Source organism: the organism of the source record quoted next, unplaced genomic scaffold (genome assembly GCF_019419815.1).
Source record: "Pyrus x bretschneideri cultivar Hongxiangsu unplaced genomic scaffold, Pyrus_bretschneideri_v1 Contig28, whole genome shotgun sequence".
Taxonomy (NCBI): Eukaryota; Viridiplantae; Streptophyta; class Magnoliopsida; order Rosales; family Rosaceae; genus Pyrus; species Pyrus x bretschneideri.
Genome location: NW_025999590.1, coordinates 3,697,399 through 3,719,636, shown reverse-complemented (window position 1 = coordinate 3,719,636; position 22,238 = coordinate 3,697,399). Strand labels below are relative to the sequence as shown.

The 22,238-nt window shown below is 38.2% G+C and overlaps 5 protein-coding genes across 10 annotated transcripts; 3 read left to right on the top strand and 2 right to left on the bottom strand.

The window, feature by feature from the left end:
• LOC103955403 (probable LRR receptor-like serine/threonine-protein kinase At2g16250) lies at window positions 1-4,030 on the top strand. Its single transcript, XM_009367285.3, is given in 7 exon segments — window positions 1-428; window positions 431-993; window positions 995-1,904; window positions 1,907-2,372; window positions 2,744-2,872; window positions 3,002-3,024; window positions 3,165-4,030. Coding segments are annotated over 7 exon segments (2,697 nt in total). The 5' UTR covers window positions 1-388; the 3' UTR covers window positions 3,731-4,030.
• A 496-nt stretch (window positions 4,031-4,526) lies between these two features.
• LOC103955404 (5'-nucleotidase domain-containing protein 4) lies at window positions 4,527-9,364 on the bottom strand. 6 transcript variants are annotated; one of them, XM_009367287.3, is made up of 18 exons: window positions 8,904-9,036; window positions 8,532-8,617; window positions 7,897-8,219; window positions 7,607-7,684; window positions 7,266-7,486; window positions 7,093-7,185; window positions 6,910-6,993; window positions 6,684-6,800; window positions 6,328-6,433; window positions 6,161-6,229; window positions 5,960-6,013; window positions 5,811-5,868; window positions 5,591-5,667; window positions 5,431-5,501; window positions 5,277-5,337; window positions 5,111-5,170; window positions 4,935-4,997; window positions 4,527-4,832 (listed from the first exon to the last, which is right to left on the bottom strand). In XM_009367287.3, exons 3-18 carry the CDS (start codon window positions 8,188-8,190, stop codon window positions 4,710-4,712), a joined length of 1,629 nt encoding a protein of 542 aa, XP_009365562.2. In that variant the 5' UTR covers window positions 8,191-8,219; window positions 8,532-8,617; window positions 8,904-9,036; the 3' UTR covers window positions 4,527-4,709. The 6 variants fall into 6 exon arrangements, with proteins under 6 accessions (XP_009365562.2, XP_048444313.1, XP_009365561.2 ...); XM_048588356.1 differs by having other exon boundaries at window positions 7,897-8,197; XM_009367286.3 differs by lacking the exon at window positions 8,532-8,617 and having other exon boundaries at window positions 8,904-9,364.
• Window positions 9,365-17,019: 7,655 nt separating this feature from the next.
• On the top strand, window positions 17,020-18,691 carry LOC103955406. The gene is made up of 6 exons (XM_009367292.2): window positions 17,020-17,295; window positions 17,382-17,489; window positions 17,636-17,766; window positions 17,962-18,062; window positions 18,148-18,207; window positions 18,374-18,691. Exons 1-6 carry the CDS (start codon window positions 17,070-17,072, stop codon window positions 18,456-18,458), a joined length of 711 nt encoding a protein of 236 aa, XP_009365567.2. The 5' UTR covers window positions 17,020-17,069; the 3' UTR covers window positions 18,459-18,691.
• A 506-nt stretch (window positions 18,692-19,197) lies between these two features.
• Window positions 19,198-21,100, bottom strand: LOC103955405 (putative S-adenosyl-L-methionine-dependent methyltransferase Mjls_1072). The gene is made up of 2 exons (XM_009367291.3): window positions 20,408-21,100; window positions 19,198-19,928 (listed from the first exon to the last, which is right to left on the bottom strand). Exons 1-2 carry the CDS (start codon window positions 20,868-20,870, stop codon window positions 19,300-19,302), a joined length of 1,092 nt encoding a protein of 363 aa, XP_009365566.1. The 5' UTR covers window positions 20,871-21,100; the 3' UTR covers window positions 19,198-19,299.
• Window positions 20,626-21,997, top strand: LOC108867812. The gene is made up of 2 exons (XM_018649472.2): window positions 20,626-20,764; window positions 21,100-21,997. The coding sequence occupies exons 1-2, from the start codon at window positions 20,752-20,754 to the stop codon at window positions 21,414-21,416; spliced, it is 330 nt and encodes a 109-aa protein (XP_018504988.2). The 5' UTR covers window positions 20,626-20,751; the 3' UTR covers window positions 21,417-21,997.
• The last annotated feature ends 241 nt before the right edge of the window (window positions 21,998-22,238 follow it).

Sequence of the window (22,238 nt, the reverse complement as noted above, 5' to 3'; positions counted from 1 at the left end):
TTCCAAAAACTAAATATCAAAATTTCAATATTTTCAACCACACCACCATAAAGCCATAACTGAACATGGCTTCATTAATGCTTCCGGTGGCTCTGAAAGTGACTCCACAATACAAAGACATAGACAAAGCCTCGGCGGTTGGTTGAGCGGGCACACTCCTCACTGCTTCTCTCTCTCATTAAATGTTCTACCTCCTCCTCCTTCAAAGTTTCAAACCCACTCTCTATTCGCAGGGTACTCTTAATTGTCAGTTTTGTTTGTCGGGTCTTTGAAGTTCGCAATTTTGGTTGGTGGGTTTTCTTAAGTTGCTGAAATTTTTAATCTTGGTGGAGAAAAGAAGAATTTTCAGAGAAATGGCGGAGACCACGACGGAGAAGAATTTCCATTGATGACCATGAAGTTGTTATCTGTAGCTAAAACGGCAATGGGGCGAGAGCCCAAGTCGGCGCCTTTGCCATAGCCTTAATCTTGTTCGTGATTCAGAGTGGTTTTGCGCAGCAGGGTTCTTTGAGCTCCAACATGGAGCTGTCGGCGTTACTGGAGCTCCGGTCTTCGTTGGGTCTCAGAAGCAAAAACTGGCCCAAAAGGGCCGACCCATGTTCATCCTGGACCGGAGTCACATGCAGCAAGAACGGCCGAGTCACTGGAATTACCTTGTCCGGTTTGAGGCGAACCCGAGTGGGCCGGCAAAACCCCCGGTTCTCCGTCGATTCACTGGCTAATATCACCCTCTTGGCTTCTTTCAACGCCTCCGGGTTCGCGCTTCCTGGGTCCATACCCGACTGGTTTGGCCAAAGACTTGGTGCACTCCAGGTGCTCGACCTTAGGTCTGCGTCAGTCATTGGTTCTATTCCCCAGTCGCTTGGTAATTTGAAAAATCTTACTTCTTTGTATTTATCTGGCAATGGTATTACTGGGATTTTACCTTCTGCGTTGATAAACATAACAGAGTTGGAAATTATTGATCTTTCGAGGAATGCGATTACTGGGTCCTATACCTTCTGGCTTTGCCAATCTTGGAAAGCTTAAAAGTCTTGACGTTTCTTCAAATTTTCTATCTGGGTCGGTTCCACCAGGTTTGGGAACCCTTTCAAGGCTTAAGTTCTTGGACTTGTCTGATAATAGTCTCACCAATTCGATTCCGGTTCAGTTTAGTAACCTTTCCCGGTTGGTTGAGCTTGATCTTAGCAAGAACACTTTGTCTGGGTCATTGCCTGTGGAACTGAGAGGGTTGAGGAGTTTGAGAAGGATGGGGATTGGAGATAATGCTCTCGAAGGTCCATTGCCGGAGGGTTTGTTTTCGAGTCTTGTTCAGCTGGAAGTTCTGGTTCTGAGTCGGAATAAATTTGGTGGTGCTCTTCCTGGTGCCTTGTGGTCACTTCCCAGTTTGCGATTTCTCGATGTATCCCGCAACAATTTTACAGGAACTCTACCGAACCTGGGTTCAAATGCTAGTGTTAGTGGCGCTGTGTTCAACCTTTCTCATAATCTGTTATATGGAAATCTTACTTTTCCTGTTGGGAAATTTGTCTCAATCGATTTGTCTGATAATTTTTTCCAAGGCAAGGTATTAGAAGATAGTCAAAGCAATGATACTCTTACTGGAAATTGCCTACAGATTGTACCAAATCAAAGGAGTTTGCAGGATTGTAGGCAGTTTTATGAAGAGAGGGGTTTAAGTTTCGATGATTTTGGGGCCCTAGAACCAGCTCAGCCACCTTTCCTAGAACCTAAATCAAAAAGCAAGAACCGATTAACATTTATATTGGTTGGGATATTTGGTGGACTCGGCTTCATTGTGATTTTGGTACTGGTTCTGGTAGTGCTCCTGAAAATGTGCAATAAAGGCACAAATCAACGTGGAAGTGCAAATGTTGGGCCTGTTCCAGAAGGAGATGACCCTTCACTCCCAAAGATCTCATCGATGCATCAGGTCGAGGAGATTCATTTACGTATGAGCAGATTCTCCAGTCCACTTCTGCTTTCAGTGAAGCAAATCTTATAAAACATGGACACTCTGGAGACATATACCGAGGATCCTTGGCGAGTGGAACCCCTGTAGTTATCAAAAGGGTAAATTTGCATTCCGTAAAGAAAGAATCATACACGATAGAAATGGATTTATTCAGCAAGGTTTCACATATGAGATTGGTGCCACTTTTGGGTCACTGCTTGGAGCATGAGAGCGAGAAGCTTCTGGTTTACAAATACATGCCAAATGGAGACTTGGCTAGTTCCTTGCACAGGGTTACCAACTTAGGAGATGGCAATTTACAGTCCCTGGATTGGATTACAAGATTAAAAATTGCAATTGGAGCTGCTGAAATCCTAGCTTACCTACATCATGAATGCAGCCCACCACTCGTTCACAGGTATTCCTGATCTTGCTTTCAGCTATTCTCACATCTTATAGCCATTGTTCATGGATTATAGTGATTTCGAGTCCTTGTACTAATAAAATGTAGTATTTTTTGGCTCAAGTCATTGATGTCTAATAAACCTGCTTAGTCTATCAAAATAAAGATTACATAATGATAGTGAATGGTTACAAATACAACTACTGAAACCGAAGGCAAAGTACGCCTTGTGGTTGATAGTTTATGGTTACACCACTTGGTACCTTTCGTTCGAGACTGTAGTTCCTAGACTGACTATAGTTTTTTACTCCATGCTTAATTGTGTTGTATTTTGCTAATTTTAGTTAGTTGACAAGCGATTGAAAGTTTATTTTTGGTTGTTGAAGAGATGTTCAAGCAAGCAGTATACTTCTCGATGATAAATTTGAGGTCCGGCTTGGAAGCTGGAGTGAGGTCCGTGTGCAAGAAGGGGATGGTAACCCAAATGTGATCACGAGATTGTTGCGGAAACAACAGTAAGTGTTCCTTATGAGTAGCCCTGCATGCATAACATATGTGATCTTTAGCATTTTTCATCAAATTATACTTCAGTCGTGGATAATATATGAGAAGCATAATCACAGTTTCCGTTCTGTCTTATGCAGAACCTTGGAACAAAGCCCTTATGGTACGTAAATCTACTTGAAACATTTTTTCTGAAAATTTCGTTCCTCGTATCTCCCTTCCCAGTTAAACCTCTCAAGTCTTGGGTCCTTATATTTCTCGTTCAATAGATTAATTAGTTTTCGTTTCTTTCTGCGTGGACAGCCTCAGCATCAGCTGCTTGCTCATATGATGTATACTGTTTCGGGAAGGTTTTGCTTGAGCTTGTAACGGGTAAGCTTGGCATCAGCAAATCTGATGATTCCACTACAAGGGAGTTGTTGGATCACACGGTGCGCTACATCAGCATATATGACAAGGAACTGTTGAATAAGATTGTTGACCCATCTCTGATAGTAGATGAAGATCTATTGGAAGAAGTTTGGGCCATGGCGATCGTGGCCAGGTCCTGCCTCAACCCCAAGCCGTCTAAGCGTCCCCCGATGAAATACATCCTTAAAGCATTGGAAAACCCTCTAAAGGTGGTGAGGGAAGAGAGTTCCAGCTCTGCAAGGCTGCGAACGGCTTCATCGAGAAGATCCTGGAGCACTGCTTTCTTTGGTAGCTGGCGGCAGAGCTCATCAGAGAGCGCCACCGCTCCTGGCCACACGAGCAGAGAGAGTATCAGTGGCTTAAAACGGGAATCCTCTGCATCACACAAAAGGTTATCAAGTGAAATATTCCCTGAGCCAATTGAAATACAAGATCTCGAGCGACAAGATGAACATTAGATATGAAGAACAACAACGCAGTCTTCACACAGACCTCCGGTATCTGCATTAAGCTCTGCATCTGCGATTCTACGTTAAGCTCGACGACGATGCCGGATAAAGATTACGAGCTATCTGGCGGATTGGAAATGCCTGGTGAAGTTGGTCTAAAAGTTGAGTCAGATTGTTATTGGTATGCTAAGCTTGTTAATTGAAGAAAACAAGCTGCAAAGCTCAGTGACAGATGCTTTATAAAAGATCCCACGAGCGGAGTATGAATTTGTTACAGATTGGAAATTGGTAATAAATCTATTACAAGAATTTTCGTGGTTGTCAAAATTCAAACTTCATCAGATACAAAAGCATTTGCACTGTTTCCGGAAGCACTTTTTTGACAAACAAAAGCACTTAAAAATATTTTGGCATAACTCCTTACTTTAGTTTTCGACAATGAAAATCGATAAAAGTCCCTAAGTTTGTCTACTGTACATCATTTTAATTTTTTTTTCGTAAAAATCCATCAATATCAAAAATACCCTTAAAGGGGTGATCACGTAATCGTTCACGTGACCAAAATGATTCATGGTCAATAGACTCAGGAACCACTTCTATCCATTTTCGTTGTCAATGACCAATTGAAGAGATGTGCCAATCTCAGGGCTATTTTAGCTAAATAGCCAAACTTAAAAGTGCATCCATTTTATAGAACCACTTTCTAGAAAAGCACTTCCAAATGCTTTTTGCATAATACAGTTCCAAAAAAGTCCTTAACAACCTAGATCATCTCGAGAGAAAAAAATCAAAGTGAATCGGAGGATAGTCATAACATGCAAGAAACATTTCATTCAGAATGCAGAAAAGTTTGTACCACATATGGGGCAAAGAAAAGTGAAGGGCTTTTAAGCACTTAATTTACAGCTCTGTATTGGAGCAAATCATTTACAGTTCACCTTGATCATCCATAAATGTTCGCGTCTTCTTATCACGAAGCAAACATGCTTCACAGGGGAAGAATATCGAATTCATGGGGCATGTAGTCTTCGCTCGGCCTGTAGTATTTGTCGGGTGAGTAGAGACTCAAGTTGGAAACCTGGCTAGTATAAAGGCAGGCAAATCTCTCGACCTGCATCATGAAAACACAGTTCCAATTGATGCCATCTTAGAGAAAAAGGCTTAAGTAAGAATGTATGTTTTTTTTAAAGGTCGACGCCATTTTACACCGCACCTGATGGGCAAAGCGGGAGTTCTGATAGCCAGTCTTCATGAGTTGCCCCCAAATCTTATGAAACTGCAAATGTAAGCAAACCACAAGTCAACATTCTTGAAACCGAACTCATATACCACTGGACTAAAGCCTCAGAACTAGGAAGCATGTTTCATGTTGTACAGGAGAATCACTACCATTTGGTGACATTCACGTTGAGCCTGTTGATGGGCGAAACGCACTTGATCTCTTTGAAACTATAAAATCAAGCCATTAAGAAGTATAAATACGAATTTCACAACTGTTGAGCAACATATTTAAGCAGCTGAAATAAACTTTACTCGGCAAGTTTAACAGGCTTACCTCCAAAGCATTGCATTCAGAAGATAATTTTTGCTTCTCCACAGTACTGAAATCGTCATATCTGATAAGGGCAATAGCATTTCTGTGTAAATTTTCGCTCACAATTAAAAATTTAATAAATAAAAGCACTATAGAATTCTAGATGAACACTGACTTCAGAGACCACTTTAGATGATGTATTTTGTCTTCAATCAGATCGCGTTCATTCCTCAACAATCGAAGTTGCTGTATGAACCAGCACACAAGTTAGCTTGTTGATCATGATACTACATTAAAAAAAAAAACAGCAGTTTCACAGGAAGTTTTAGAAAGACCTTGCGGGTATCTCTCAATTCCCATAGGAGTTCAACCTCCCTCTCTAGCTCTGGAACGACAAGCATTGTTCTCCACCCTATCCATAAAGACAAGAAATTAGGGAAAATATGATCACATTTGGGGAAGCAACGTAGAAGAAAAAAAACACGCACATTGTTTAAAGAAGTGACACAGATAACTGAATATCGGAAAAACAAAGGAAATTAGAAGATTCAGTACCAAGAACCTTTTTGCTGCGCAAAATATCTCCATATATATGGTCACCAACATAAAGAACCTATGAAAAATGTGTAAAATATTAGACCCAAGTTAGTTGGTAACATCGGTTTTTCTTGCAACTGACGTACTTCCAGGAAAGAATGGTTCACCTGTGAACTTGACTCAATTGAAAGCAGCTTATGAAGATGGCCAACGCTGCCTCCCTGAAACAATGTCAAGGGCACTATAACTCAAGTTGAAATAATTAACACAATAATCAGAAAAATGGAATGTTGTTGTTATAGAAAATAAACTATTCAGATAAAGCTATTAATATGATCCTATAATGCACTAAATATTTAAAAGAGTACCTGGAAAACTCTACAAGCCTTCTTCTGTCCCTTCAACGATAACATAGGTGTAGGTGAAGAACTTCCAACCTTTTGGAATATGAAATTAATTAATAAAACTGGATAAAATAAGAGGATACGAGTGTATAATGTGACGTACAATGCGTTATCAACATTAGCATACCAACCTGAGCCATAGGAGAACCATTATCAGTATTGATTAGCATCCCCGACTCGAGTTCTACCTCAAACAGATTAGCACGGTTACCATCATGAAAGAAGCTTGGCTTTGCACTGCATAGGTAACCACTTCTAATGGTTAGTAAAATGATAGTAACTATGACATAGGCGGTACATGGCAAATGCTTGGCAAATTCAGAGATGGTGAACATAAGGATAAACAGCATAACTCATAAAAACCTACACCATGTCGAAGGGTAGGGCAATTGAAATCCAGATTAGCATTCTCCAATTAAGGAATTAATAAAGTAGTGATATATGGTAATAGCAACAAGAATGCTTAGAGGAAAGGAAAAATCATGACCTGCCACTGATGACAACATCAAAGTATTTGAGCCAGTCGAAATTGCATTTTCTACTACCATCCACTGTACGCGACTCGCAGAGGAAATTCATCACAATGTTTGTGTAGTCCCATAAACTGTAAGACGTAAAATTTTTTATAAGAAAAGCGTGTGTTATAGATTATCAGCAAAAACATATATAAATTCTCAAATTTAATTAAACAGGAATAAAAGAAGCACGAATACCTGTTTGTCACTAGGAATGTAGCACGGCCAGAATCTCTCAGCATTTTGAGCATAGGAACTATGGAGGTATCTTCATTAATATACCTTGTAGCATTAATCATGAAGACCAAGTAAGATTGTTTTACAATTCAATTATTGATTAATCTGCATTATGTGAAACTAATACACAATGTTTATCCTTACCGCTGAGGGTCTTTTGCCACCATTTGCTTTAAGGTTCCATCACGGTGGCACAAATCAACAGCAGCTCGAACATCCTTGTACATAACAGCATAACTGAAAAGAAAAAAACAAAATAAATATTGATATAAAAGAATTTTACCATCCATGGACCACGGAGCAAGTCGTATTCTTACTCAACACCCTCCGGAATTTTTCCTGGATTTTTGTCTTTGAAGTCAACCAGTTGCGCAAACATGTAAGCTTCAGCTAGAGCAAAGAGGGTATCAATGATAATATAATCTGGCTCGTCAAAGGAATCCCGTATTAATGTATTTCCATAGGTGTTAACTTTATCTTCCTTAGATAACTCTTTGAATCCATGGTAAGCAACTTTCACATACTTATGTCGATCCATCTGCACATCCATGTAATACAAGTATTCACACAGAGATTCGTAAAGCAATAAAGAATAGAAATCCAACCTAACCTGGAATGACCACATAAAACATCAAAAAACCATAATCAACAGGATCACCTTCAAGATGTTGCCTCTCTTCTTATCCAGAACCAACCCTCTGACCATATATGTCCAATCGAAGGACCAATTCAGCAACTGCACCAGGTAATTATTGTTAATCAACATACTATGAATCGCTCATATTTTAAAATGGTAACAATGATGTTTACTAAGTGTTGAAATTATAAGGCACTAAAGAAAGAAAACACTATTGGGTTAATTGCAACATGAAACCAAAATAAGATGTGACATGTTCGCAACATAATGTCTTCCTGAAATGGAAAGAACAAAGGATAGAACAGACGAACCTCACGAGGGTATCCTAGATCATACACCAACTTTCGGATAGTTCCATCGTATGCAAGAGACTCAAAGGTTTCCGGCTTGTACTGTGCCAATGTGTAATCCATATCAAATCCTACCGCGACAATATTCTTCATATTCAACGATCTGTTGCAGAAAATCTGCTTTCTTAAGTCTATTTTACATCCTCCTTGGGGAGATGACCACACATATGGTTTTTGACCACCATCCGTCGAGCCCATATTTGCAAAATGTGATGGCTTGTCACCTCCTACAGCAGTCTCGTGGCCCTTTTCCATCGAATAGCTGGCATGCAATTGATAACCTCCTGTTAGATTACAGCAGTGGAGCAAAAATTAAAGCTTCTAATGGTGATTGAAAACGATGACATTTTCATTCAACTAAAGCATGATGCACTCTATGTACATTAACAGCTTCAGATAATGATTGTATACAGTACTTTTCAATAAAACAGCTCGAAAGTCCTCGTTTTTTCATCATTCTTGAACTGACCCATTTCGGAAATCATTTTCTTACAGAAACCCCATTTTCTGTCGGAAAATGAAGACGAAGAAGGAACAAACCAGAAGAAGAAAACCCCATTTCTACGAACAGAGAACCCGGGATTCGGGAAGCTTACCCGAAGTGCCAGACAAAAGTGAGCGCACAGTGCACCAGGTTAAGTTCCGACTCCACGAATCCTCCCAGCTACGCTCCAAGAGAGACCTAAAATTTCCAGTTTCTCAAAATTAAAAGAAAAGCTCTGTGCTTTTTGCTCTCTCGTTCGTTTCTCGCTGTTGAAACCCCCCAATACTTACAGCCCTCTCCTCCTACGAACTTCTAAAAAGCTTCACGCCAGATAACAAGGTAAAATCCCAAACCAACAAAAACCCACCAGCGACACGTAAATGCAGACACAGCCCTCGCAAAACTCACGCTTCAAAAGCTCAAAAAAATGGCTAAAGATTTGAAATTTTTGAAAGAAAAAACGAGGACGAAAACTGGAACGGACCTATCGTGTGAATGCCTTTTCGTTTACCGGGAGAGCGAGAGCGCAAGCGGGGAGAGAGAGAGGAAGGGGAGGCAGCGGAAAGGTCGGGAGAAAACAGAGAGAGGCAAAAGAAAACGGGTTTCTTGGGAACACGCATGGCGGTTTTAAATAGGCATTTGGGAAGAGGAGGGAATGGGAGGGATGATAAATGGGAATCGGATTCGAGGGGAATAACCTGGGAGATTCCGATGCCAATGGGATTAGGAAAAGGAATCGGAGCAAGGAACATCTAATTTGGGTGGGAGTTGGGTGTGTTATTCCTCCGCATTGGGAAAGGGAGAGGGAATTAAATTCCTTGGTGGGGACGAAGGTGGTGAGAGGAGGAGGGAGGGTGGGTTGTTGTTTCCGTTTCTGGAAACGGGAAACTTTGGTGGTGGAGGTGGTGGTGGTGGGAGAGTGGTGGGAAATTGTTCATGGGAGATTGAGATGCCGTGCCACGTAGAGTGTGCAGAGGCTGAGATAATATTTACTTTTCCATTTTTAACCTTCATTGGGTTTTTAATCTTTTTTAATTCTGTTAAAATACGGCATAGCCGCACATGTTCTTCATGGTGAAAGATTTTTGTTTTACTTTTTGTTAAAAAATTATGACGACAATGATGATGGTGATGATGATAAAAATAAATTGTAACGAAGATTTCTTAACTAAAAATTCATTATTATTAGTCCATCAATTCATTTATGGTTATTTTCGTCAATTCCGTTAGAATTTTCGTCAAAATGAGTCACGTGTCATGTACGTGAGGCTAAATCAAATGACAATATGGAAAATCAAATAAGAAAAATTGTATTAATGATCCTTTAACTTTTTTTCAGCTGGAGGAATGGTTCTTCAACTTTAACTCAATTAGAGCAATGATCCCTCAACTTTAACCTAATTGTAGCAATGGTCATTCCAACATAACTCATTTTAACAGAATTTTGATGGACTTGACGAAAATGACTATAGTTACATGTTTTGATGAGTTGAGAGACCAATGACAATGAATTTTTAGTTGAGAGATCATTGCTCTAATTTGATTAAAGTTGAGGGACCATCGCTGCAATTTACTTTAATATAAAACTAAACTAATAACAACTTTTTTTTTTTAATATAGAATATTTTAACTTAAAAACATATTTTAAAGTGTGAAATTAAGCTATTATTTTGAGGTATATGTAGTAGTGTAAAAAGATTAGGGTGTGAGAAGTACATTTTGTTCATAATTGGTTAGATGTGATTTTAAAATAACTGAAAACATTTTTAGAAATAATATTTTTGAGTCTCAATGTACTTTGAGTGCTTATTCGAATAAGCACATAACTGGTGATTCTTGCATTAAGCACTTTAAGTGCTTTGGAAACCCAAAAATATATTTTTCAAAAGTGCTTTGAAAGAAGCACATAACTGTTGCTTCTAGTACTTTTTCAGGATTTGCTTGCATTTCTATGAAGAATTGGTTTAAAAATTATTTTGACAAAAAAACGGTTTTAGTCATTTTAAAAGCACTTTCTAAACAAGCCTTATAAACACTATTAAGCTTTTATGTTAAATGTTGTCAAAATCGCTTTTAAATATGAATGTGTTTTTAATTATTCTTAAACGACGTCCAATCGAGCCTTTTGGTGAGGAACTTTCAAGTGTCACGTGATTGATGCTAGAATAGTAAAGAATGAGTCACAATATACTAGATAAAAGAGCTTAGATAAGAGGGGAAGAGGATCCTCTCCTGAGCTCAAGACGAGGAACCTCTGACCAACCTATCTGAGCTGTTCAAATTTAATCTAACGGCTCCAAACAGGGTGATTCTCTAAAAATTATAATAATTGCAACCGTTTGATTAAGTTTGAACGGCCCAGATAGGCTGGTCAGGAGGATTCCCATCTTGAGTTCAAGAGATGATCATCTTCCGATAAGAGGGATTTGATTTGCAAAAGACTCCTTACAAGCAATGTTCTAAAAAAATTGTATAGGCACCCACTTAAGGGCTAGGCGACGGCCACCTACCGCAATTAAGCTAGATTTGACAGAAAAATCGACAAATGGGTTTCTAATTTTAATGTTTAGGTTTTTAGGTAGAGCTAAAATGGGTAAAGGGCTGAAATTTTAAATTTTAGGTTTTTGGGAAAGGCTAGAATGGCACAAACCAAATGATACCCAATCAAATATTTGTAAATTGTAACCAAATGTTCTACATTCCAAAACATAAATTACACATTAACTTTTTTGCCAAAGATGACATACTTGTTTCCCATAATCTTTTTGTTGCGATGATCCAGCATAGTCAAGTTCATCTTTTATCATAGCTCGTAAATAAAAGGCTAGATAAGATGACAGAGATTACAGATGGTTTGAGTATCGAAGGTCGGAATAGGCGAGAGAAAGGTTGGAATACAAGAAATTAAGACAATAACAACCAAAGATGTTTATAAAACAAGTGTTATAACATATGGAATAATATTTGCATTCTTCTTTGGGGGATAATCGAAACTGTATCTTCACTTTAGAAATTTCATAATAAAAAATGTTCAATCTTATGAAAACCATCATCACAAAAATCATTTAAATCAGATATCGTTTAGATATCCAAAAATATTAAATAAATAAATTGTTTAACATGAATATGTTACTTAATATCTACACTGTTGATAAATGTTATATAAGATGAGATGTTATTTGCATTTCAAAAGTCATTATGCATTCGTCAAAGTGCTATTTTTCTCTATTATGATGTGGTGGTTGATGTTTAAATTCTTTATTTAAATCATTAGAAATGAAATTCAATTATCAACTGTCACATGATTTGTTTAATATGATCTAAAAAGATAGTCTACCTATCATTACTCTGATTTAATAATACATAATCTTTTTTTTTAGAACAATACATAATCTTGTAACTGTTAATCATTAAGGTTTATATTTAAATATTAATGGCTGATAATTGTTGAATAGAGTGAAGAATTACTATTTTTTTTATCACTTGAAAAGAAAAGGATAGATAAGAAATTACTTACAAAAATAAAAGTTACTCGACGCTAAAAAGAAGTTTGATGTCAGCATAATTGAAAGTGTCCGGTGGGCGTTGGCACCACTTGACCGAGGAAGAGGAGTATGGATCTTTGTTGGATCATTTTTGTGAAGATTCTAGAGATTTTCGTTTCACTATGTATGATGAACGGATATAATTTATAAATTTTCATAATCCTCACAAAAATATTCCGAAAAATATCCGGTTGGGAGGAAGAGGGCGCACGGGACAAATAATAAACATGCGGAGAGGAGTCACAATCCACTAATGACGACGAAAACCATTTAACCAGAGAAACGTGCACTCCAAAAACAAACAAAAAATTCAACGCCCACTGTACCAAAAACTGCGCCAAAGACATTTCACGTGTGTTCATAAAATTAAATTTAATAATGTTTTTATAATTTGATTTATTATTTTGATTTATTAATTATGGGCATGTGGCAGCAGCACCTTTCTAATTCTCATGTATTTATATGACCAATAAATGTACATGAAATTTTCAACTTAAATAATTCATGTTACACGAAAATAAAATACTAATTGAAAAAAAAAAAAAAAAAAAAGATTTCACGTCATGTCAAATCTTTTTTATCTGCAAAACCTAGTATCATCATTGAATATCTAAACCTAGCAAATCCAATTGCATAAAACCGTAATAACTTTACAAATCCAATTTCATTCAATTTTTATAAATAATATTCAAACTCAGTTAGTTACAAAGCACAAGAAAGAGTTGAGATTGTGTGCTTTTGAAAATTGGGATACTCTTCTTCTTGAACGCGTAAACTCTTTTTCATATGAAATTTTTTAACGGTGAAAATTTTGAAACAGGTTCCTCTCTCTTTTTCATACACGAAAAGGAAAAAAACAAAAAAACTCATGAAGAGAGAAAGGGAGTGAACGATCGAAAGAGAGATGGAGAAAGGAAGGGAATGGGCGGGAGATAGGCGGTAGAGGAAGAAGATGGAAGGTTTCACATGAGACCTTTTATTTTTTTACTTTAATCACTGCACAAAATTATTATGTTTCGGTATAACAAAGATTATTTAAATTGATAGCTTAATTTATCATAGATTAATACGAGGATTCATGTAAAAAAAACCTCAGATGAGCAGTTCTAGTAATAACCATATCTTCTTTGAGTTGAGACGCTTATCGACTACTCCTTGTAATAACTAATTTGTTGGTTTCAAGTATTAGATTATGATTGTAAAATGAGAAATATACATTACATGATTTTGTATATATCAGTAAATGACACACTAAGATTAATGAATCGAAGTGATTATAATATTCTTAATAAAAATAAAAAAATTAATACTCAGGTTTTAGTGTATTGGATATCTTGTATAGCTTGTATGAAGAAAATACTTAAATGGTAATAAAATACAATGAAGGTCAACAATTAGAATGATTTTAATACATTTTTTCACCTATTACTACTATAAGCTACACTAATAAGATGAGTGAAAGTTGAACCCGACACGCTTGATGTTGAAGAAAAATTCGTATTCAACAAGGCAATTTACTGGTCACAAATGAATTGGGGTAAATAATGACTATTCTCTAGGACAATTATATATATTTTTAGTAGGTTGGAAACACGACTGGCGCATCAAACATAATAATACAAGTTGTTGAATATTTAAAAATAAAAAATTCAACAACTTATATTATTATACTTGAAATATCAAATCATATTCTGAATACACTGAAAAAATTAATATTCAGGTTTCAGTGTATTGGATTTATTGTATAGCTTTTATGAAGAAAATACTTAAATGGTAATAAAATACAATGCAAGTTAACAATTAGAATGATTTTAATACATGTTTCCCATATTACTACTATAAGCTACACTAACAAGATGAGTGAAAGTTGAACCCGACACGCTTGAGGTTGAAGAAAAATCAGTATTCAACAAGGCAATCTACCAGTCACAAATGAATTGAGGTAAATAATGACTATTTTCTAGGACAACTATATATATTTTTAGTAGGTTGGAAACACAGCTGGTGCATGACACACCCCGACCGAAATCAGGGCATGCTGGCCATCACGAGAGGGTGACGTAACCATGTGCACAGTGCAGAAGTTAAGAATAATAATAAAAGTACGAACAAATAAAAATCAAACTACACACAGAATAGTTAACATACATGTGCAAGCGTAAGTGTGAAAAACAATATTCAGAGCACATAAAACCTTAGTGCAGTCTAGATGAACAAATACTAACTAAACACACCCAAAGGGGGTCCTACACTGGTGATAATCTGTCAGATATGCCGTGAATTCCTTGTGAGCCACCAAAAGAGCAATCGAAACTAGAACCTAGAGGGGCACAAAACAGAAAGTGTGAGTAGACAAAAACAAAGCTTTTCAAAATCATTTCATTAACAAAAGTTTTAACCCATCACCGTAAAACCTGTATAATTTCCTAGAAAATAGAATATACACATATATAGAAAACATGCTCAGAAATATGTCATGTCAAATGCCTCTACATAAAATGTAAGTAACCCAGGTAATGCCAAACAATGCAAATTACATGTTAGCCGAAGTCACCTAACGTGACCTGTACGGCTGAATCTAGAGCTTAAATCCCCAACTTACTAACTATACCTGCACACGAGTCGGAACCACCTAAAGTGGTCTGTACGACAGGACTGGGTGTAAATAAATACGCTCAAGTGCTACGATCACGTGAAGACTGGGCGAATAATCGCAGGTCACCTACGAGTCGGAACCACCTATAGTGGTTTGTACGACAAGACTGTGCACCTAACTTGGATCCAAGATGAGCATGTGGTGCGGGAGATGAACATCACGTGAAGGACTGTGCCCTACTCTCGGCAGAAGCACTAACACGGGGGGTGCAGGTTATAAGCTTTCTACGTATCTCACATAACTACAAATCATCATCATAAACCATAACTTACCTGGCACTTACCTGTGCGTCCGCATAACCAAACATACATATATGCAACTACTAATGCGTAAATAAATAGGCAAACGCAATGCATGGCATGTAAAACATATAAACATTCCATTTCATTTTATGGGAAAAACCACAGTATATAGGTATATACGGAAAACCAAAATTCCACTCACTGGTATATGAAAGGGTCGTAACCCCCTTGTCTCGAGTGATTGCGCTCGTCCTCGAGATAGGTCTTACCTATATGCAAAACAACTATAAAAACGTCAATTTAAAGCACATAACCAAAACTAGGTAATAACTTCTCATACAATGCTCAAATGGGGCGTGTGAATACACCAACGTGATCTACTCAACCTCACGAACATCCCCATATTTTTAAAATAATTTTCTGACCTCTCACGCGCCGACCATGCGTAACCACATGCCAGGCACACTGACGACATCAATTAACGCCGTCAGGAATATTTCGTTAAAACTAACAGATTCCGTTAAAGTTAACCTAAAGCCGTTAAGAATATTCTGTCCAAACTAACAGAATATTCCGTCTTCTTCTCCGGCACACCTCCGGTGCCGTCGCCGGAAAATCGGAAAAACTTCAAACCTTCGTTACTCACTCATTTTTCAACCAAATTCCATGAAATTGGTACCAAGATGAAGCTTACAACAAGTAGAACAAAATCTGACCACTTTAAGGCCCTGAAATTCACGAAATCACGCCGGAGAAAATTCACAAAATCCGGCCAAACCTGCAACTCACAATCCCGACGTCCAAAACCTTCCAACGAACCACCCCAAGCTTCATAAGGACCTTACTAAGCTTCCTACAAGCTTCAAATTCCCTGAAAAACAACATTTCACGTGTGCATGAACAGTAACCATAATCGGGGTTCCATGGTTCAACGTGAAATCGAAGGATTTCCTACCTGAAATGGGTATGGTTGAACTTGTATGATCCTCACGAACACAAAGATATAGTTTTCCACCTCAATCTACAACGTTTTCACGGGTTTTGGTACTTGTCCGTACGAAGAAGAAGAAGAAGAGGAAGAGAAAGAGAGAGACACACACATGGGACAGGGAAAGCATACGGGAATGAGATAGGTATGAGAGTGTGTGTGTGGTCCAGATGCGGCCAACAAGCCCACAAAACAAGCACCCCAAAATGAAACATAACCACTAGGGGCAAAATCATCATTTCACACCTACGGTACGAATAATTCGGAACGAGTTATCACAGTGCATCAAGCATAATAATACAAGTTGTTGAATATTTAAAAATAAAAAATTCAACAACTTATATTATAATACTTGAAATATCAAATCATATTCCGAGTACACTGAAAATATTAATATTCAGGTTTTAGTGTATTGGATTTCTTGTATAGCTTGTATGAAGAAAATACTTAAATGGTAATAAAATACAATGCAAGTCAACAATTAGAATGATTTTAATACATTTTCCCCCTATTACTACTATAAGCTACACTAATAAGATGAGTAAAAGTTGAACCCGACACGCTTGAGGTTGAAGAAAAATCTGTATTCACCAAGGCAATCTACCTACCGGTCACAAATGAATTGAGGTAAATAATGACTATTTTCTCAGACAACTGTATATTTTTTAGTAGGTCGGAAACACAGCTAGTGCACTAAACATAATAATATTAATTGTTGAATATTTGAAAATAGAAAATTCAACCACTTATATTATAATACTTAAAATATCAAATCATATTCCAAGTGTACTGAAAAATTACTTACGGACAATAGTCCGAGCACAACTATACCCAAATGCTCATTGCCAACGTCCATTAAACTAAAAAAACTCCTCTTGAAGTCCATTAAGGGAAATGATTATTTCCAAATCCTTTACACCAAGTTCACGAAAGCATACAATCCAAATCTTTGAAAATTATTATAACTTTTAAAATGAGGTCTTATTTGTAACTATTTGATCAAATACAAAAACGTCCGGATTGTGCGGACTTAGTGGAAAGGATCATTTCCCGTCCATTAACAACACAAGTAAAATCGGACCAATAGTACACCGCCACGTTGGAAATGCAAAATCGCGTCCCACGTGACGAGGAATGCAAAACATCAAGTCGTATATCGATGACCCACCCACACAACCACAACACGTCGTCGCAAAAGAAAAGCAGAAACGCAACAATAATGGCAGTTGCTTCGCGCCGCCTTATCTCTAGCTCGTCCTCATCCACTGTAACCGCCATTTCATCCTTCCCTCCAAAATTAAAAACCCTAATTTCAAATCCGCACGCTTCCCCCAATCTTCAGCTCCCAAAACGCAGTCGTAGAGACGTCGCTTTGCTCTCCCTCATCGCTCTCATCCCTTCGCTCGTCCGACCCGACCCGGCATCCGGACTTTCCTTTGGCATTTGTGAGCTACCTCGCACCATTTTGATTTAGGCCTTCAATTTGTAGTTGTTCGCTGTGGAAACCCTAATTTTTTTCGTATTTGTGCAGCAGGACCAAAGGATTGGCTCCGCGAGCAGAAGAAGAAGGCCTCCAGGTTCCTCCTGGCCCCGATTGATGCCTCCCGAGAGAGCCTCGTCGCGGCTCATCAATTACTCAGTCTCTCTCTCTAGATATATATATATATATATGTATGTATGTATGTATGTATGTATGTATGTATGTATATGTGTGTGTGTGTGTGTGTGTGTGTGTGTGTGTGTGTTGGTGCAATTTCATTTGGATTAATGTGATTTAATTTACAGCGGCTACGAATTCGGATTATACGAACAAGGAGATGGAGGAGGTTCAGAGATTGTTTAGATCTGCTGCGAGGGATTGTGTTGTAGAGGACAGGAACTCGTTTGTTGCATTTCAAGCCAATACGGGTGTTGAGGTTCGGCAATTCGCTCATTTCTCTTTGTTTTTATTTAATCAGGTTAATTAAGCCGCTATTAATCTTAATTAATGCATAGGAATGTGTAAAACTCTATTGCAATTTGGTTGGCATTGGGAGAATTTGTTGTAGGATGATGGAGATGTTGAGCTTTTGGTAATTTACCTCATATTACTAATCTCATTTACTTCACAGGTTTGCACATTCCGTTTGGTTGTAAAGAACGCGTCGTCGTTGCTTGGTGATAAGGATCCCGTAAAATTGGAAGCCGAGTCTTTGCTAAATGATCTTATAAGGTACATTTTAGGTCTGACATAATTTCATGGTAGAGAAATATATTTCTCTATACAATTGTTGTAATATTTACTTGTTATATTGCAGATCATTCACTTCTCTTAATGGTCTGGTAAATGAGACCGATGTTCAATTTTCCACTGAAAGGTAAACATGGACAAGAGAGAATTTTCTTGAAACCTTTAGAAATTTGTTTACTTTCAGTTTTGTCGCACCCTTGATCCTGAGAAAGAATTTTTTGATTGCCCTGTTTCGCATAATAGGCACCAAGTTACATACATTTTTCCATCTGACTTTTTTCTGTTGGCTGCAGAAAGAAGGTTGCAGATTCTCTCATGGATACCATATCATCCCTAGACAAATTTGAGCAGGGAATCAAGGACTGCCTTGAAGCTTAACCAATCTGTAGTTTTTTCCTTGCAGCAAAAGCTATCTAGTGGATATCATGCTTGAAATTCTGTAGATGCATGTATATTGTGGGTTTGAAACCTCTCCTTCTTTTCTTGTCTTTCCTGTGTCTTGATTTCTGTCCTCTGTCATGCTCTTCAACCTTATTTTGTCCATTTTTCTCCTCTAAGTTGTATGTTTATAAATGGCAAAGTTATTGAAGTCGATGCTAGTTTTTTCTTAATGTCTTCATATTGCCTTCTTAATTTCTCAGCGTGGCAATATCATTGCGTTCTTTGTTACTGGAAAGGCATCCAGGTAGGTCTGTTCTTGGTTTTGGAAAGATAAGGATCTGAAATATACTCACACACGCACATATATATTTATATATACTAGGTGGATGACTTGAAGCGAAGCAAAATGCACACTTCTAAATGCAGAGAATGCAGTTCACGACTCTACAAGCTATACTGTTTGATTTTTTTTTTCTTTTCTTTTTCCTTAATTTGCATACCCATTGTCAGTGGGTGTTGTTGATAATTTGCTCAACATGATTGAACAACTGCATATGTAAGTATTGGCTTGCTTGGAAAATTTCAGACATCTCAAATTCGTTTGAGTTTCTCCTTCCAATGGAATATATTTTTCTTCACAGAGCTACAAATATGAATGCCTACTCCTATGCTGCCTTAAATTTTGAGTTTGACACTTTGTGGTATCAGATATAATGACCTGTTGGTCCATGTGGAGTGGTCTAATAGTTTGATTCAGGTGGCTACACCAAGCGGTAGCGAAGTTTTGTACACAGCTGCGCAGCTAATTGAAGATATTTAGTAAAAATCTGCCGGCTATCTATGGAATAGTTTGATTTGGTGAGCCAGAAGCCTCAACCAAATACAAGCGACAACATGGTGTTCCATCATCTGGGTGGGTATATAATGACCTAGGCAAACTGCGGAGCTTGTTGAACAGATTTAATGGATCGTGCATGAGTCCAAAATGAGCATCTGGATCACCAATTTGTGAAAGTTTAACATGAGAAAAGCCGAGAGATGGCAGGAGATGATCAGGCCAATCGCTGTAGAAATGGAAGGTGGAATTGGAAAGTGTGGTTGAAGGTTTGTTCATAAAATCTGCCAGAAGCACCGTGTGAGTAATTGAGCACTTGTCTGCTATGGTTTCAAGCACTTGCGTGGCCTCAGAGTGGGTTAAGTAGTAGAGGATGCCTTCCAGAACCCACACCGTGTTCTTCTCCGGCACAAACCCGGATGTTTGAAGTTTTTCGAGCCAATTATTGCTTCTGATATCAGCCGCCACTCTGGTTATGGATTTTGCTGCCATCATTAGACACTGGTGATTGTTTGTAGAGTCCATCGCTGCTTTCAGGAGAGTGGCTTTTATTTGCAGGACATCAGGAAAATCAACTTCGAACACATTGCTTTCCTTCAAGCAACTCAGGCGGTAAGCTCTTGCATCCATTCCTACAAAAAGAAGTGCAATTTTCATTACAAGCTAAATATTTACTTTCCGTACAGATGAAAGTTGAGAGATTTCAGTTTCCATATATATTCTATCTACAATTTTATATAAACTACGATTAGTATATTTGGACGGGACCTGGTCTAAAAGTTTGCTCTGGTTTCCTAAAGTTAGCAGCACATGCATATACATGGCCAATAATTCCTGATCTGTAGTTTACATTGGTGCATAATCAGATGCTGCATGTTGGGGATCAATTTTCCTAAAAAGCGTTCGTTTTTTGACGGGAGCTGTATTTCACCGTACAGGAAGTAGATTCCGGTAAAGCAATGTAAATGAACAAGTCATCTAGTCTCGAAAACTACGTTATACACAAATATGTCCCAACATCATTCATCACAGGCACGAAGTTCACCTTGATATACGCTGCATTGGTTCAAAAAGTGCTGGTAACCAAAATATTGTGAGAGTAGTTACCAACCTGCCCCAAGAAAAACTACTTGTGCTTCTGCATCGTTGAACGAATGAAGTGCTGCTTCAAGCTTTGAATCAAACCAGAGCGTTCGAACTGCAAGAATTACACCAGAGATTTCTCGCGCCTTGTTGACGCAGTCTTTCTTTATCTTCTCATGGAAACTTTTAAGGTACGACTCTCCTGCAAGTATGTCTGCCAGGGGGTCATGAATGACATGATTCCACAAGGCTCTCCCAGCTGCCGTCTGGCAACCCGACCGCTGAAGAGGATCCCATTCGTTCTCAATAGTTGCATGAACCTGTCGAACGGTATCTGTGGACAACAAGTCCGGAAGCTTGAACTCTGGCCACATGGGGAACTCAGGTGAGCCATTGTCTTGACTCGACATGGTCTTTAAATTGCATGGAAACGCCTTTAAAGTGGACGGAAGTTTGGAAACTAATAGAAAGGAATGAAGAACATATGACATATGCTGTATGTAAGCAGAAGGTAGAGGTGGGATTCAAAAGGTTAGGCTGCAGTAGGTGATAGAGGGATAAGAAAAGAGAGCCACACAACACAAACCCAAAAGGGTTGGAGAAAATGGCTTATAACTCGCGTCGCGCCTTTTTTTTTTTGGCCTTTATAAAAAAAGGAAGGTTGCAATGCCGTCCAAGACTACCACAAGTTTATGAGCCTGCTGTTTTTGGTCTCTACAGGCATTGTGTTATTATCTGGTGCGAGTGGCTCCCAGGAAGTGATATCCGACGGTGGCACCCTGGCTCCTAATAAGGGAAGTCCAATGCGGTCCGGTGGTTTTATAACAAGTACTCATTTGTTTGGTTTTGGTTGTGCACACGACAAAGGCGTCATTTCGTGGTTCGTGTTTGCTTGCGTTGCACAAAGGCAAAGGAAGGCAATTGGCGTTAGGTCCCTAATTGAGTGGCTCTCTGTTTGCAGTTGTATCGAAGTGATTCATCTTCTATCCTTCACGAAAAGACTGACTTGTATCCGTGATGCCACCACGGAGTCTTGAGACAATACGGATAACTTTTGGACGTGACATTGTATTATTAGTTGAGAACGTGATGCTAGCATCCTAGGGGTGGAGGAAAGTCCCTCCTCTCAAGGTGACGCTAACCCCAAGTCAATGAAGCACTGTTGCACGTTTTATCTGCCGTGGTGGTTTCTTTTGTTGGTTGGTGCATGAGAACAGTGATGGGCCCAGACATACACAACTGGCATGGGCGCAGACATATACAACTGGCATGGGCCCAGACATGCACAACTGGCATCTTCAGACAGAGCCCATATTTGACAAGGATTCAGCTTAACCACGTGCGATCATAAACCAATATTTTCCTGAAGAAGGATCATGTCCTGATCCTTTTCACCTAATTCTCTTCATCAAACAATTCGGGTTTTTAAAATTTGATCAAACGATTAAAGTTATTATAACTTTTACAGTGGGTCTGTGTTTTTAGCCGTTAGATTAAATTTTAAAGATCCAGATTGTTTGATGAGAAGGATTAGGTGGAAAGGATCTGGAGAGGATCCCTTCCCTATTTTCCTAGGTGAAAAGTTATGCCCGTTTCTTAAGATGAGTTGACTTTTCTATAGGAATTTGGAGACAATTTTTTTATTTATAATTTAGTTGATTGTTTGGCTTATTAATTGAACTGCCCTGAAAATTGTTATTATGTTTCAATTTACCCCCTGAAACGGGATTTGGGGCTTAAAGTCTTGATTCTTTCAAGAGGTAAACGAAGACTTAAAGACAATCTCAGATGGCAATTCAATTAATAAGCCTTTGATTGTTTTGATTATTTTTGTGTGTACAATATGATGTTTTAAACTA

Coding starts and splice junctions, on each gene's coding strand:
- LOC103955405 (XM_009367291.3), bottom strand. CDS start 20,870: ATGTCATATGTTCTTCATTCCTTTCTATTAGTTTCCAAACTTCCGTCC. Junction 19,929..20,407: donor AGTAGTTTTTCTTGGGGCAG/GTTGGTAACTAC, acceptor TTCTTTTTGTAG/GAATGGATGCAAGAGCTTAC.
- LOC103955404 (XM_009367286.3), bottom strand. CDS start 9,171: ATGTTCCTTGCTCCGATTCCTTTTCCTAATCCCATTGGCATCGGAATC. Junction 5,502..5,590: donor AATTGAGAGATACCCGCAAG/GTCTTTCTAAAA, acceptor TGGTTCATACAG/CAACTTCGATTGTTGAGGAA. Junction 4,833..4,934: donor ACTCCCGCTTTGCCCATCAG/GTGCGGTGTAAA, acceptor TTCATGATGCAG/GTCGAGAGATTTGCCTGCCT.
- LOC103955406 (XM_009367292.2), top strand. CDS start 17,070: ATGGCAGTTGCTTCGCGCCGCCTTATCTCTAGCTCGTCCTCATCCACT. Junction 17,296..17,381: donor CGGACTTTCCTTTGGCATTT/GTGAGCTACCTC, acceptor GTATTTGTGCAG/CAGGACCAAAGGATTGGCTC. Junction 18,208..18,373: donor GTTCAATTTTCCACTGAAAG/GTAAACATGGAC, acceptor TGTTGGCTGCAG/AAAGAAGGTTGCAGATTCTC.